Raw genomic sequence first — 15389 nt, 5'->3', positions numbered from 1 at the left:
AAGTTCACGTGTAGCACATAGAAATACATAACAGCATGCTGAGGCTGGCCACAAATATTGCTTCTGACTGCACACATGTTTTGAACAATGAATCAGCTCCTGCCTTCAAATAGGCGTTTCAGAGTCTATTGATGCAACCGAAATGGGCTTAAAAACTCCTTTGTACATCAGTCCATTCAATTACTGAACAAAGAAATGAAATTTCCAGAGAATTTATGATTCCATAGCTATTAGTCTTCGTATTAGTTTGTTTATTTGCCTTACCTGTCCTTGGGTGTTTGTGTTGGCTGTGGGCTGTGCCATGTCATGTGTCTGACATCGTCTTACCGGTTCACACGTGTGCTTGCCTAAAATGTCATCTGTGCTGCTTGTGTATCGCTGTGCTGTCGTGTCATTTGTACCTGTTGACCTGTATGTCCTAAATGTTTTGAGGGGCCTTCCCAGGGACACAATGAATTTCAGTGCCATATGGACAGATAAAGTAGTATTGTGTCGTGCTGTATTATACAGGAGCTCTCATGGACTGCTGACCCCACCAACGTCCCCTGGACCTGTCAGCCCTGGGGAGGGAACGGCTCAAGGGCTCTGTGTTTGGCCGCGAGGGTGGGGCTGCGTTTGGCCCCGCCATCATCAACATTAAAGCAGGATCATTAATGGCTGTGGAATGTTGTTGAATGGTTACTAAAATGAATTGTGTGTTGACAATGGAGGGCGCAATCAAGGGCAAACTGCTTCTGCTCCCCTCCCTGGATCGTTATGGGCGGGTCTGCCAGGAGAACGTGTCCTCTGTTCAGTGCCGGGCCTACGGGCGGTGGACCAGAGTGACCGGTTTCCTACCACAGAGACAAGGGACCACATCATTGGCCTTTTCGGGATGATTGCATCAGATTCGTAACATTGTAGAGTTATGTGATGAGTAACTCTGGAAACTGGTGTTATGAGTCTTCATCTCTGTGCCAAGTGGGTTCAGGCTGCTGAGACGTCAGGACATAATTCATCCCTGTAATTATTTTGAAATAGAGAAGTATTTTAAACGTCGTCCCTCTAAAATAGAGGGATGAAGTATTTTCGACCATCACAGCCTAGATCAGAGATCGCTTCCCATTGCTGCAGTTTCTCACCAGCGCCGACATCACCGGTTAAACCGACTCCACCAAAAAGCTGGTTCCCCCTGCTGCTGGCTGGCCTGGGGTGAGAGCCAGCCAGCAGCAGGGTTCACCTCGGGCAGGGCCCACTGGGGAACTGGCTCTCGGTCCGGAGGCCACCGCTCTACACACTGTCACGCAGACCAGAGCGGGGCTGCAGCTCTCCCGACGTTCTGCTGCTCTCTCCGGCCTGAATACACGGGGGGGCATCGGGAAACCAGTGGCCCACCACATGTAGCGCTGTCGGGAGGACGATTAGGTTTCTGTTCTGTGATTCCAAACCCTTTATTTAAGCAGGAGATTGCAGTGGAGATGGCCCACCTCTTACCCAGGGAGCAGCACTGGTGTTTCAAACAAACAGATACTCTAACTCAGGATATGAGAAGGGGTCCAACGAGGGAGAAATAACTCCCACTGAGGTGCAATTCCTTGTGAATCAACTCAGTGATTTTTCAAAGCAGCATTTTGGAATTGGAACATAGACACGTCATCTTGGCTAAATCAAATGTGAAAGATGTAGACAGTGATCAACAGTCCTTTACCTTCACTTGTATCAATCCAAGGATGGAACTCACTTATAACTGAATGAAGTGACCTGTCTCTGTACTGTCTTACCCATACCTGCTCCTTAAGAACCCGTCTATGTAGTGCCTAAGCCCTATCTGCTCCTTAATGCCCCTTCTCTGTACTGTCTAACCCCTACCTGCTCCTTAATGCCCCTTCTCTGTACTGTCTAACCCCTACCTGCTCCTTAACGACCCGTCTCTGTACTGTCTAACCCCTACCTGCTCCTTAACGACCTGTCTCTGTACTGTCTAACCCCTACCTGCTCCTTAATGACCCGTCTCTGTACTGTCTAACCCCTACCTGCTCCTTAACGACCCGTCTCTGTACTGTCTAACCCCTACCTGCTCCTTAATGACCCGTCTCTGTACTGTCTAACCCCTACCTGCTCCTTAACGACCCGTCTCTGTACTGTCTAACCCCTACCTGCTCCTTAACGACCCGTCTCTGTACTGTCTAACCCCTACCTGCTCCTTAAGGACCCGTCTCTGTACTGTCTAACCCCTACCTGCTCCTTAATGACCCGTCTCTGTACTGTCTAACCCCTACCTGCTCCTTAATGACCTGTCTCTGTACTGTCTAACCCCTACCTGCTCCTTAATGACCTGTCTCTGTACTGTCTAACCCCCACCTGCTCCTTAATGACCTGTCTCTGTACTGTCTAACCCCTACATGCTCCTTAATGACCTGTCTCTGTACTGTCTAACCCCTACATGCTCCTTAATGACCTGTCTCTGTAATGTCTAACCCCTACCTGCTCCTTAATGACCTGTCTCTGTACTGTCTAACCCCTACCTGCTCTTTAATGACCTGTCCGTCTAGTCTACTGTCTAACCCCTTCCTGCTCCTTAATGACCCGTCCGTCTACTGTCTAACCCCTACCTCTCCGTATTGAACAGAAGGGAGTCGGGTATAGCAGCCAGGTGATGGATGATTTTATTGTGCAGGTTCCACCCGGGTTACAACGAGGGCCGGTAACAGAGCTGAAGTATGAGCAGCGGTTGTCAAAACAGAAGGTCAGAAGGTCAGACGGTAGGCCGGGGGCCGTCGTAAAGTGCATCAGAGAGACGGAGGGGCGGTGGGAGGGGCTAGGGTCAGGTTTGGGATAGGGTCAGGTGTGTTATTATGGGAGGGGCTAGGGTCAAGTGAGGGTTGTGGGAGGGGCTTGGATCAGGTGTTGGGTTATGGGAGGGGCTAGGGTCAGGTGTTGGTAAGGGGAAGGGTTTACGGACAGATGTTAGGGGAGGGGCTGTGGGCAGGGATTATGGGAGGGGCTAAAGTCAGATGTGTTGCTTGGGTCAGGTGTGTAAGGGTTGTGGGAGGGGCTAGGGTCAGGTGTTGTTATGGCAGGGGCTAGGGTCAGGTGTGTTATTAGTGGGAGGGACTAGGGTCAGGTGTGTTATTAGTGGGAGGGACTAGGGCCAGGTGTGTGGGGGTTGTGGGAGGGGCCAGGGTCAGGTGTTGTTATGGGAGGGGCTAGGGTCAGGTGTTGTTATGGGAGGGGCTAGGGTCAGGTGTGTTATTAGTGGGAGGGACTAGGGTCAGGTGTGTTATTAGTGGGAGGGACTAGGGTCAGGTGTGTGGGGGTTGTGGGAGGGGTCAGGTGTGTTATTAGTGGGAGGGGCTAGGGTCAGGTGTGGGGGTTGTGGGAGGGGCCAGGGTCAGGTGTATTATTAGTGGGAGGGGCTAGGGTCAGGTGTGTGGGGGTTGTGGGAGGGGCTAGGCTGGTCCTTGCTGATGGCGTAGTAGAGCTCCAGAGGTTTTCGGATCTTCCAGTACTTCTCGTTGACCAACTCCAGCGTCAGAGAGCCATTCAGAGTCTGGACACACACACACACACACACACACACACACACACACACACACACACACACACACACACACACACACACACACACACACACACACACACACACACACACACACACACAGTTAATCACACAGAGTTCATCATCCCGTCGGGGCCCAGAGAGGGGACGGTAGGGGCGCCTGTACTCACGGAGAACTGGCCCCCTGTGGGGGTGTAGATGGTGTACTGCTTCTCGCTGACGTCGGTCAGGATGGAGCCTCCTCCTCCTCCTCCTCTCCCCTCCTCCTGCGCCGCCTCCTCCTCCTCCACCTGTCGGCTCCTCCTCTCCTCCAGGGCGATGCGCAGTGCCAGGTACTTAGACAGGTGGTCCACCGTGGCGTTGGCCGTGGTCTTAACGTACCTGCACCCCACACACACACACACACACACACACAGTTATCGACACGCACCGTTATCAACACATCATTATAAAATACCTCAACTGTGTCATGGAAGAAGTGCTGTGAGGTGGTTCCCTGGTGGACCTCACTACTAACTCGTCACCTGGTCTGGCTGTACTCCTGGCAGGAGACCAGCTGGGGGTGTGGCCTGAACACCAGCTCGATCTCGGAGGCGGAGCCTTCTCTGAGGCGCCGCGGCAGGCTCCCCGCCTCCACCACCGGGGGGGAGGAGCCCCCGTCAGAGAGGCGTGGCCGCTTGATGCTCGGCCCCGCCTCCAAGGGGGCAGAGTCCTGGGGTGGAGGGCCAAGAAAAGGGGCGGGCTCTTGCGCAAGGGGGGCGGGGTCCTGAGGCAGGTGGGCGGAGTCATGGGACAGGTGGGAGTGGGCGTCGCCATTCTCCTCGCCCCCGCTGAAGGTGGTGTTGTCACTCTCCTGAGTCGGCTTCTTCACCCTCTGACCCCTGAGATCAAGGTCATTAAGGTAGGGGTTAGACAGTACAGAGACAGGTCGTTAAGGAGCAGGTAGGGGTTAGACAGGACAGAGACAGGTCATTAAGGAGCAGGTAGGGGTAGACAGTACAGAGACGGGTCATTAAGGAGCAGGTGGGGGTTAGACAGTACAGAGACAGGTCATTAAGGAGCAGGTAGGGGTTAGACAGTACAGAGACAGGTCATTAAGGAGCAGGTAGGGGTTAGACAGTACAGAGACAGGTCATTAAGGAGCAGGTAGGGGTTAGACAGTACAGAGACATGTCATTAAGGAGCAGGTAGGGGTTAGACAGTACAGAGACACAGACATGGGGGACTCGAGTCACATGACCTGACTCGAGTCAGACTCGAGTCGCAAATTTGAGGACTTGAGACTTGCTTGACTAACACTGATAAAAGACTCGACTTGACTTTGACTTGGTCTTAATGACTTGAGACTTGACTTAGACTTGAGACAGATGACTCGAAATTACTTTTCTAAAGTTAGATTAAATGTTGGATATGGGATTTGCGATACGCCAGCCGATTTTAAAAACACACATCTCAAATGGTCCTACCCCCTCTCGTTCAACGCTGACTCTGACTCCACCCATTCCAAGTACATGGACGCGCAATCACGCAAGAGTGCAAACACAGATGAGCGAGAGTGAGCCAGGCTAGCTAGGTTGGAGTTTAGGGTGGTCTTCTAGTGCTAGGTCCAAATGTGGATTAGCTAGTTAGCTAGCTCCAGTAGCTACCGCAGGATAACAACAAACAGAAGCTTGCTCTGGGTCACGAGCTTTGAGTACGTGCACGTGCACGAAGGGGTCACTCGCGGGGAGCGGGGGAGGGGGAGTGCAGTACGACCGTTTGATTGACGTACTTACTGTCCAATGCCACTCTGTGGTTCTGAAAATCATTGGCTGGAGTTTTTCGAGCCCTGCCCGTTCCACAGATGATTGACTTGTTTAATTTTCATGTCAGTAGGCTACTTCTAACTCAGTGGCTATAAGTGGGTTATAATAATGATTTAAAGTGATTTTCAAGTAAAATTACACCGTCAGAGCCAGAGCGTCAGACTGGGCTGTTCTCAGCATACCGCAAAACAATTAAGAGGGTTCAAGTTCCAGTCCCCAAATTCAGTTGAACCACTACCTGGACATTTGTGATGGACAGAGCTGCCTTCAGTTTTGGGCCTATTCACATAATGGTTTTGGAATGTTTTGAATAGTTTGAGTTATTGTTAAGACATTGTTATTGTTAATGTTGAGATAAAACTCAACTTATGAACCACTCACTCTACCGATTTTTAAATGTGGAAACTGGGTTAGATGATCAGATTTTTGTATGACTTGACTTGTGACTTGCTTGACCTGAGCAATGACTTGACTTGAGACTTGCTTGATTCTCACCACAGTGACTTGGGACTTGCTTGAGACTTGAAGGTTATGACTTGAGACTTGCTTGTGACTTGCACATGAGTGACTTACCCCCACCTCTGCATAGACATGTCATTAAGGAGCAGGTAGGGGTTAGACAGTAAAGAGACAGGTCATTAAGGAGCAGGTAGGGGTTAGACAGTACAGAGACAGGTCATTAAGGAGCAGGTAGGGGTTAGACAGTACAGAGACAGGTCATTAAGGAGCAGGTAGGGGTTAGACAGTACAGAGACAGGTCATTAAGGAGCAGGTAGGGGTTAGACAGTACAGAGACAGGTCATTAAGGAGCAGGTAGGGGTTAGACAATACAGAGACAGGTTATTAAGGAGCAGGTAGGGGTTAGACAGTACAGAGACAGGTCATTAAGGAGCAGGTAGGGGTTAGACAGTACAGAGACAGGTCATTAAGGAGCAGGTAGGGGTTAGACAGTACAGAGACGGGTCATTTAGGAGCAGGTAGGGGTTAGACAGTACAGAGACAGGTCATTAAGGAGCAGGTAGGGGTTAGACAGTACAGAGACAGGTCATTAAGGAGCAGGTAGGGGTTGGACAGTACAGAGACGGGTCATTTAGGAGCAGGTAGGGGTTAGACAGTACAGAGACAGGTCAGTAAGGAGCAGGTAGGGGTTAGACAGTACAGAGACAGGTCATTAAGGAGCAGGTAGGGGTTAGACAGTACAGAGACAGGAAGGGGCTAGACAGTAGGTGAGGGGTTAAACCAGGGCTCCAGAATATTTAAGGGTGCGACTAATATTTTGTATAGGTCGCACTGGGGCACCTGACGCTGCCCGGGAAGAAAAAATAAATGTCCTTCCTTCTCTCTCGGTTCTCCTGTGATCGAACTCACACTAAGCTTTGGGATCGAAACCCGGTTCTATCGTGGACCCAGTTCCACTTTTTTCAAAACCTGAAAATCATTAACGTTTGGACTTATCGGTACCACTATCGAGTCCCGTCGTTCATTTACTTATTTTTTTGTCCCGTAGGTCCTGTGACGTAATGTTGTGTCCATCGAGTCGCCTCGCGGCATTTAGATCTAACCAATCCAATCACTGCAGCGTGCCCACCAATGGTTTTGAAGGTAATTGTAAGCAAACAGGTATTACAAATAAAACAAGGGAAGTCTGGCAGTTAACTTTGCTCGCGAGGATGGCTGAACGGGCGAAAAGGGCGAAAATAATTTATTGTAAAGGGAGGGAACACAACCTCAATGGCCCAGCACATTAGCATTGTGCATCAAATAAAGACCAACTGAAGTACCTTCGACTGTCTCCTCCGTCTCCTGTCGCACCCCAGACGGGCCCGTCTCAATCATCCACTCAAAGTACCAGCGGTAACCGCACACACAGACATTGTCGCTAGCCCCGTCAGTTAAAAATAATATTTCCAATTGTGAAATCGGTGATGTAATCAGCAGCAGACAAGCTAGTTATCTTAAAAAGTAAATAAAGTTTCAGATGTGCTGCGTGATGATGCGTTGAGGTTGGCTCAGTAAAACGACTTCATGATCATGCATTCAAATATAACATAAAGAAACGGTAAATTGAGTTTTTGGTGAGAAACATGAGTAATACCGTGTTACTCATGTCTCTGTATTACTAATACAGTTGTATAGTGCTCTAATCATATTAGTTTATATAACTTAAACTACTGAATAGTATTACTACTCAATATTTATTAAGAATTACATATTTAATTTAAAGTGCAATTATTTATTTCCTAAATATTTTCCTCATCACTAAAAACGCTTCGTATTTCCACCAATTAATATAAAAGAATCGATAGTGGTATTGATAAAGACCCGGATCGTGAAGGAGTATTGAAAATGGTATCCATATCAATAAATATTAATGATCCCCATCCCTACTCATGGTAGGATCATATCGTGGTCTAAACCAATAAGAGAAAGAGCTTTGGATGCCTCTGATTGGCTCTGGTCCTGTTCACTGCTTGTGTTTATTTCTTTATTTTAAATTGCGAACGACCCAAGCGCCAGAGTAAGTGAAACGGATAAAGAAAATAAATGCGAAAAAAGAGGGGGAAAATTAAGCGAGGTAAAAACAGAATGTTTTTTCATTCAAAAAAACTAAGCCTACTGTTCCAACCTGCCCTACAACTGAGAGTAGTTATTCAGAGAGTCTGAATTACCCGCACAAGCCCTTTTATTTGGGAATGTTTTATTTTGCTTAATATTTTTGTTTGAAATGTTCCATTTCAGCTCAGTGAAAAACTTGAAACACTTATTTTTTTAATATAACGGTGCTTCAGACTAGCGTTTCTCTGCACCTCATGCTGCGTTCCAGGGACACTTTTTAACCCGTAAGTTATGAGCTGGAACTGGGAGGGAATCGGTCTGGTACGAGTTCACGGGTAGTGAGTTGCGGGTTTGTCTGCCGTTCAAGGGCATTTTCCCGGGACGAAGGTTGTGAAAACACGGGTTACGGGTTGCCTGGAACGCAACATTATTCTTGTTAAAAAATCGTTCACATTATATGAAAGATATGGAGAGTTATGGCGTTAAAGGTGACGCAACGAAAAATTTGGTGCAGCTACATTTTGTGCTGGTGCACCTAATAAATAAGTAAAGCGCACCAGTGCAACCAACGCATAAAGTTAGTCTGGAGCCCTGGGTTAAACCGTACATGTCGGGGTTAGACAGTACAGGTCGGGGTTAAACCGTACAGGTCGGGGTTAGACAGTACAGGTAGGGGTTAGACAGTACAGGTAGGGGTTAGACAGTACAGGTAGGGGTTAGACAGTACAGGTAGGGGTTAGACAGTACAGGTAGGGGTTAGACAGTACAGGTAGGGGTTAGACAGTACAGGTCGGGGTTAGACAGTACAGGTCGGGGTTAGACAGTACAGGTAGGGGTTAGACAGTACAGGTAGGGGTTAGACAGTACAGGTAGGGGTTAGACAGTACAGGTAGGGGTTAGACAGTACAGGTCGGGGTTAGACAGTACGGGTCGGGGTTAGACAGTACGGGTAGGGGTTAGACAGTACGGGTAGGGGTTAGACAGTACGGGTAGGGGTTAGACAGTACGGGTAGGGGTTAGACAGTACGGGTAGGGGTTAGACAGTACAGGTAGGGGTTAGACAGTACAGGTAGGGGTTAGACAGTACAGGTAGGGGTTAGACAGTACAGGTAGGGGTTAGACAGTACAGGTAGGGGTTAGACAGTACGGGTAGGGGTTAGACAGTACGGGTAGGGGTTAGACAGTACGGGTAGGGGTTAGACAGTACGGGTAGGGGTTAGACAGTACGGGTAGGGGTTAGACAGTACGGGTAGGGGTTAGACAGTACGGGTAGGGGTTAGACAGTACGGGTCGGGGTTAGACAGTACGGGTCGGGGTTAGACAGTACGGGTCGGGGTTAGACAGTACAGGTAGGGCTAGGGGTCAGACCGTACAGAGACGGCTAGGGGTCAGACCATACAGAGACGGCTAGGGGTCAGACCGTACAGAGACGGCTAGGGGTCAGACCGTACAGAGACGGCTAGGGGTCAGACCGTACAGAGACGGCTAGGGGTCAGACCGTACAGAGACGGCTAGGGGTCAGACCGTACAGAGACGGCTAGGGGTCAGACCGTACAGAGACGGCTAGGGGTCAGACCGTACAGAGACGGCTAGGGGTCAGACCGTACAGAGACGGCTAGGGGTCAGACCGTACAGAGACGGCTAGGGGTCAGACCGTACAGAGACGGCTACGGGTAGGGGCTTGGGGCTAGCCAGCGGCTGGGTCAGTACCTGGAGCGGGCCTGCTCCTGGAGCCCCTTCTCGATGCTGGAGCTCAGCGCCTCCTTGTTGTGGAGCCGGCTGAGGCGCTCCAGGACGCGCTCCTGGTGGGCGTCGTACTCCCGCCGGCTGGGGTAGATCTTGGAGATCAGGGCGTCGAAGTTAGCGTCGCGGCGCAGCGAGCGCCTGGAGACCAGCTTCTTCCGGCAGGTCGGACACTCCTTGTTCCTGGGGGAGGGGCGAGGGGAGCTGGGGTTAACACACTAACCCTAACCCACACTGTCGATGGTGTGTCAGTGTTCTAGGGGCGTGGCAGTGTTCTAGGGGGTGTGGCAGGGTTCTAGGGGCGTGGCAGGGTTCTAGGGGCGTGGCAGTGTTCTAGGGGCGTGGCAGGGTTCTAGGGGCGTGGCAGTGATCTAGGGGCGTGGCAGGGTTCTAGGGGGTGTGGCAGGGTTCTAGGGGCGTGGCAGTGTTCTAGGGGGTGTGGCAGTGTTCTAGGGGGTGTGGCAGGGTTCTAGGGGCGTGGCAGGGTTCTAGGGGCGTGGCAGGGTTCTAGGGGTGTGGCAGGGTTCTAGGGGGCGTGGCAGGGTTCTAGGGGCGTGGCAGGGTTCTAGGGGCGTGGCAGGGTTCTAGGGGCGTGGCAGGGTTCTAGGGGCGTGGCAGGGTTCTAGGGGCGTGGCAGGGTTCTAGGGGCGTGGCAGGGTTCTAGGGGCGTGGCAGGGTTCTAGGGGCGTGGCAGTGATCTAGGGGCGTGGCAGTGTTCTAGGGGCGTGGCAGTGATCTAGGGGCGTGGCAGGGTTCTAGGGGCGTGGCAGGGTTCTAGGGGGTGTGGCAGGGTTCTAGGGGCGTGGCAGTGATCTAGGGGCGTGGCAGTGATCTAGGGGCGTGGCAGTGATCTAGGGGCGTGGCAGTGATCTAGGGGCGTGGCAGGGTTCTAGGGGCGTGGCCGGGTTCTAGGGGCGTGGCAGGGTTCTAGGGGCGTGGCAGGGTTCTAGGGGCGTGGCAGGGTTCTAGGGGCGTGGCAGGGTTCTAGGGGCGTGGCAGGGTTCTAGGGGCGTGGCAGTACCCGGAGCGCAGGGCCGTCACGATGCACTCGGAGCAGAAGCGGTGCAGGCACTCCTTGGTGGTCATGGTGTTCTTCAGCATGTCCAGGCAGATGGGGCACATGAGCTCGCTGTGCAGTGAGCGCGGAGAGACCGCCACCAGGGTGCTGTCCAGGATGGCCTCCTGCCCAAACGCACAGTGTTAGGACACACAGGTCGACACATGAACACATACACACCTGCACACACACCTTCATGTACTCACACAACAATAAATACATTGACCTGAACGTCCAGCAGACGCTTCGTTCCCAAAGCGACTCACAATAAGTACGTATGTCAGAAGAAGGTGAGACGATATAAAACACACACATGAACACAACAATAATACACACACATGCATGCGCACGTACATATGGAGAAGTACACACATTAGTGAAATACACACAGTCATGTACACGTGAATAAATGAGAGGGCGGCGAGCTGGGGTACCTGGGGGCTCCGGTGTAGCTCATAGAGGCTCAGCTCCCACGTCTTACTGGGGATGCTGACCGGAGTCGCCATGATGACCTGAGCACAGAGACAACGGTATACACCGCTCATTATCCTGCTCCTCCTACCTCCTTATCCTGCTCCTTATACCTCCTTATATATTTACATTCAGGGCATTTATCAGACGCTTTTTTCCAAAGCCACTTATAATAACCCCATTTGTCAGAAGAAAGAAACAGCACTATATCTCTGTGGGTACAGTAAAAACAGTCACTAGGTTAACCCCTTCCCCGTATACACCACAGATAGCTAGGATAAGATGCTTCATCATGCAAAATACTATAACTAAATCGAACATACAGTAAGGGCGTACATTAGGGTTCATGAAGCCTGGGCCAACAGGCCTACAGTAGGGTAGGCCTACAGTATAACGTAAGGTGGTGGATGAGCGGTAGGAGGGTCGACGGGAGCCTCGTTCTACCGGGACCACAGGAGACCCGTGCAACCGATACCAGAGGAGACCCGTGCTACCGGGACCAGAGGGGTGCAGTGTATCCACGTGAGTTAGAGACTCTTTAACAGCCAATTAAACGATTCAACCGTGAAAAGACAGCGACCACCCCACCTGGACGTAGGACCTCCGGGTCTGGGCTCTGTGTGACCCGTGTGTCCCGACCCGCTGCGGAGGACGGAGCTGGTTCTTCTCTAAGCCCTGATCCACATGCCTATCCCCCGCGGGGCTTGGCTCTTCCGAAGGGAAACGGTCACCGACTAAGCCTCATACATGTACAATAACACAGTGATGCATGACAAGATGACCACCGACAATAACGCAGTGTTTGGAGATCTACTAACCGGAACTACTCGCTGTGTTCCGGGCGTAGAGGCGCGCAGCGCCCCCAGCGGGGGGCGGGTGAGGTTCAACACAGGTCCCAGGCCGGGCCCCCGCCACGGGCCTGTCTATAATCAGACACAACCAGTGACGGACTGTGATCAAAAAAAGGCCCTGGCATTAGCACCCACCAGGGGCCCTCGCAGATAAAAAAAATCACACACGTAAAAAAACCGCACTTTGGATAGCCCGAGTGATGGTGAACAACTGCACCAAAACATGGACATATCAATGTACAAATCCAATGCATAAAAAATGAATAGATCATCAGAGCCAGCCGCTCCATAATAAAAACATGTCTTACCGTCATGCAGTTAACAAAGTTCGAAGGCGCTTGCTCTTCTCCGCAACCCTGACTGTCACATCATTCGAATCAAGTGCATAAGGACCTTTTTCACACTATAGATTCCAACTTCCAACTTCATCAGTATAGCTAGCTTCCAACTACCAACTTCCATCAACCCCAAACACGCAGACGCGGTCTAGCCTACTCGATTCGGTCTTCAAATTCCCAGAAGTCATTGTTTCATTTAAACTTTTGCAAACAAATAACCAAATAAAGAAAATACAGGTTGATTACAGGTTTTATTTCAAACAATGCACATATTTAACATCGGCATAAGACATTTTGCTACAAAACAATGTAGATCGTTGAGGGTAACTGAAAACAGTGGTGAGGGACTTGGACAAATTTGGCTGTCGGATGGCCATAGAAAATTAGAGACGCTCGAAAGCCTGGGGCCCAAGCCGGGCCCCAGGCCTGTGATGTAAGACTATTTGAATCCTTTGTGGTGTGGTGGTCTCGTGCTGACTCGCAGGGTGGTAAAGGTTCAACACGTGGTTTATTCTAACAGAGACACAAGGTAAACGGGATTGCGTTCTGGATGTGGTTCATGAAGCATCTGCCGAACATAGGTAAACAAACAGTTATATTGGGAGTGGGCGGAACGGTAAATAGGCCACGCCTACATGTTCTAATTTACCCAGGTAAACCTTTGTTCTGTCTTGGCTTAAACGGAAATGACAAAGTGGCCATTTCATGTTTGTAGTCGTTAGCTTATCTATAAATTCATTGTAGTCGTTAGCTTATCTATAAAATCATTAAAACCTTATATGGTGTTGTCCATTATGGGGTGAAGAAACCATTCATAACGTGCATAGCTTGAAACATGACATCAGAAATAGCATAGACTAAAATAATTTACATCACCTGTCTACAGTAACACATCCACTGACTGAAGAAAACGTGATGCCACTTTTGCATTTGTTTTGAACAACTTTATTTTGTTTATATTTGTTCAGCGGACACATTCAGGGCAATAATTTAGTTCAAGTCATTCTAACAATCAAGAATAGATCAGAATCTTTAAATAATAAATAAGGTATTACATATAATATACAACGGGCCTATCATCCTACAGAAGTGCAGCTCTCAATCACAGGCTACAGCCGTCTCCCTGCGGCCTCATATACAAAGAGGGAAGGGGGGACTCTCAGCAGCTCCAGTGGTACCACAGGTTAGCAGCTCCAGTGGTACCACAGGTTAGCAGCTCCAGTGGTACCACAGGTTAGCAGCTCCAGTGGTACCACAGGTTAGCAGCTCCAGTGGTACCACAGGTTAGCAGCTCCAGTGGTACCACAGGTTAGCAGCCCCAGTGGTACCACAGGTTAGCAGCCCCAGTGGTACCACAGGTTAGCAGCCCCAGTGGTACCACAGGTTAGCAGCCCCAGTGGTACCACAGGTTAGCCGCCACCACCGACAGCACCGACACGGCGCTCATCTGCCGGGTGACGCCCGACGAGGACACGCCCAACGCGTTCGCCAGGTTCTGCACGGCCTGGTTCAGCGCGGCCTGGTTCAGCCCGCCGGTGTTCACTCCGGCCTGGTTCAGCCCGCCCAGGTTCAGCCCGCCGCCGTTCAGCGCGGCCTGGTTCAGCCCGCCGTTCAGCCCGCCCAGGTTGAGCCCGCCCAGCCCCGTACCCATCTGCAGCTGCCCGGCCTGGTTGATGGAGACAGGGACCCCGTACACCGGCACGTTACCCAGGTTGGGAATGTTAACCGTGCCCAGCGGGACCAGTTGCCGCTGTTGTCCAATGTTGGCCATGTTTGCCATCAGCTGTGCGTTCTGCATCGTGGGGATGAACTGCATCTGGGGGAGGTTCTGCACCGGGGCGACGTTCTGCACCAAGGGCACGTTGGCGCCGCTGACCACGTTGGCGGTGGGCACGTTCTGGACCGGGGCGACGTTCTGCACCATGGGTACGTTGGCGCCGCTGACCACGTTGGCGGTGGGCACGTTCTGGACCGGGGCGACATTGGCGCCGCTGGCCACGTTTGCGGTGGGCACGCTGCTACTGGGCCTGGCGACGGGCAGGGCCACGTTGGCCGGTCCCAACTTCCTCTCCTGTTGGGTGCTGGCCGCATCTGCATTGACTGGACCAAACGCACACAGGTGTTATGAGGCTGCAGCTCGTTCCAGACCGTCTGTGAAACCCAGGGGGTGGAAACTGCCTGGATCAACGGGTTTTCTTTAACTTACCGAACAAGAGGAGGAGAAGGAGGCAGATTCTTCCAGTCATTGTGAACATCTTTTGATCTCCTTCTGCAAACACAGCAAGGTCAACTTCATTAGATCATAGACCAACAGCATCCCCTTTATGTCATGCCAATATATATGAATATATAAATAATGATAGATACATTAAACATATCTAAACATTTATTTATATATATTAAAAAATATATAAATATTCAAACATATAGAAATATAGAAAAATAAATATATAGAAATAAATATTTTTATATGGCCTAAAACATTACAAACAAACGATAATCCAATTTAATGTTTAAATTAAAGGCCCATCACACTTGATTCCCGTTGTCAGCGGTGAAGCGTAAATCAAACACTTACGGCTGTAGTGTGGACTGATGGCTGCTGTGGTTCTGGAATCTGTTGGAGGTCTGTCTCTGTCTCTGCTGCTGTCCTGTCTGTCTCTACTCTTCTGGAGGAACCCGCCGGTTTTATAAGAGCTGTCGACGGGGCGGCCCGACTTGAAGAGACACCAACGTAATGAGACAGCCCGCTGACGGTGAGCACGCCGAATGATGACGCGCCCAGGGAGCACGTCCACCTGCCGAGGGCGTCGTCCAACTGTGGAGGGCGTCGCCCCGCACACACCCCTCTTGCTTTCCTTTGTGTGGGGACCTTTAATGGAAGGTGTTCATGCACAATGCGATGATGCACGGGCAAGACGTGCTTTAGAGATTCACATTCATCGCTGGGGTGTGGATCTGTTTATTTATTGGGACCTCAACAGCCGTTTGCTGGCGGTCATGTGCAGCAACAATGCATATTTCATTGAA

The 15389-nt window shown here is 50.8% G+C and overlaps 2 protein-coding genes and 1 long non-coding RNA gene across 6 annotated transcripts; 1 reads left to right on the top strand and 2 right to left on the bottom strand.

The window, feature by feature from the left end:
* Nucleotides 1-2622: 2622 nt before the first annotated feature.
* Nucleotides 2623-12008, bottom strand: LOC132451411 (E3 ubiquitin-protein ligase RING2-A-like). Of its 4 annotated transcripts, none has more exons than XR_009524064.1 (9): nt 11759-12008; nt 11134-11211; nt 10664-10824; nt 9610-9825; nt 4063-4419; nt 3709-3919; nt 3344-3529; nt 3224-3287; nt 2623-3103 (listed from the first exon to the last, which is right to left on the bottom strand). XR_009524064.1 is itself a non-coding variant. In XM_060043950.1 (8 exons), exons 2-7 carry the CDS (start codon nt 11203-11205, stop codon nt 3383-3385), a joined length of 1164 nt encoding a protein of 387 aa, XP_059899933.1. In that variant the 5' UTR covers nt 11206-11211; nt 11759-12008; the 3' UTR covers nt 2623-3167; nt 3375-3382. The 4 variants fall into 4 exon arrangements, 2 of the variants coding, with proteins under 2 accessions (XP_059899933.1, XP_059899934.1); XR_009524063.1 differs by having other exon boundaries at nt 2623-3167; nt 3255-3287; XM_060043950.1 differs by lacking the exon at nt 3224-3287 and having other exon boundaries at nt 2623-3167; nt 3375-3529.
* On the top strand, nt 3036-3652 carry LOC132451475 (uncharacterized). Its single transcript, XR_009524083.1, has 2 exons — nt 3036-3167; nt 3375-3652. It is a non-coding gene; the product is annotated as an uncharacterized LOC132451475 (long non-coding RNA).
* Nucleotides 12009-13288: 1280 nt separating the features above from the next.
* On the bottom strand, nt 13289-15124 carry LOC132451437 (uncharacterized). Its single transcript, XM_060044007.1, has 3 exons — nt 14938-15124; nt 14566-14628; nt 13289-14459 (listed from the first exon to the last, which is right to left on the bottom strand). Exons 2-3 carry the CDS (start codon nt 14612-14614, stop codon nt 13744-13746), a joined length of 765 nt encoding a protein of 254 aa, XP_059899990.1. The 5' UTR covers nt 14615-14628; nt 14938-15124; the 3' UTR covers nt 13289-13743.
* Between the last annotated feature and the right edge of the window lie 265 nt (nt 15125-15389).

Source organism: Gadus macrocephalus, chromosome 22 (assembly GCF_031168955.1).
Source record: "Gadus macrocephalus chromosome 22, ASM3116895v1".
Lineage (NCBI taxonomy): Eukaryota > Metazoa > Chordata > Actinopteri > Gadiformes > Gadidae > Gadus > Gadus macrocephalus.
The sequence above is the reverse complement of the archived record's forward strand: the minus strand, read 5'-3'. Positions and strand labels throughout refer to the sequence as shown.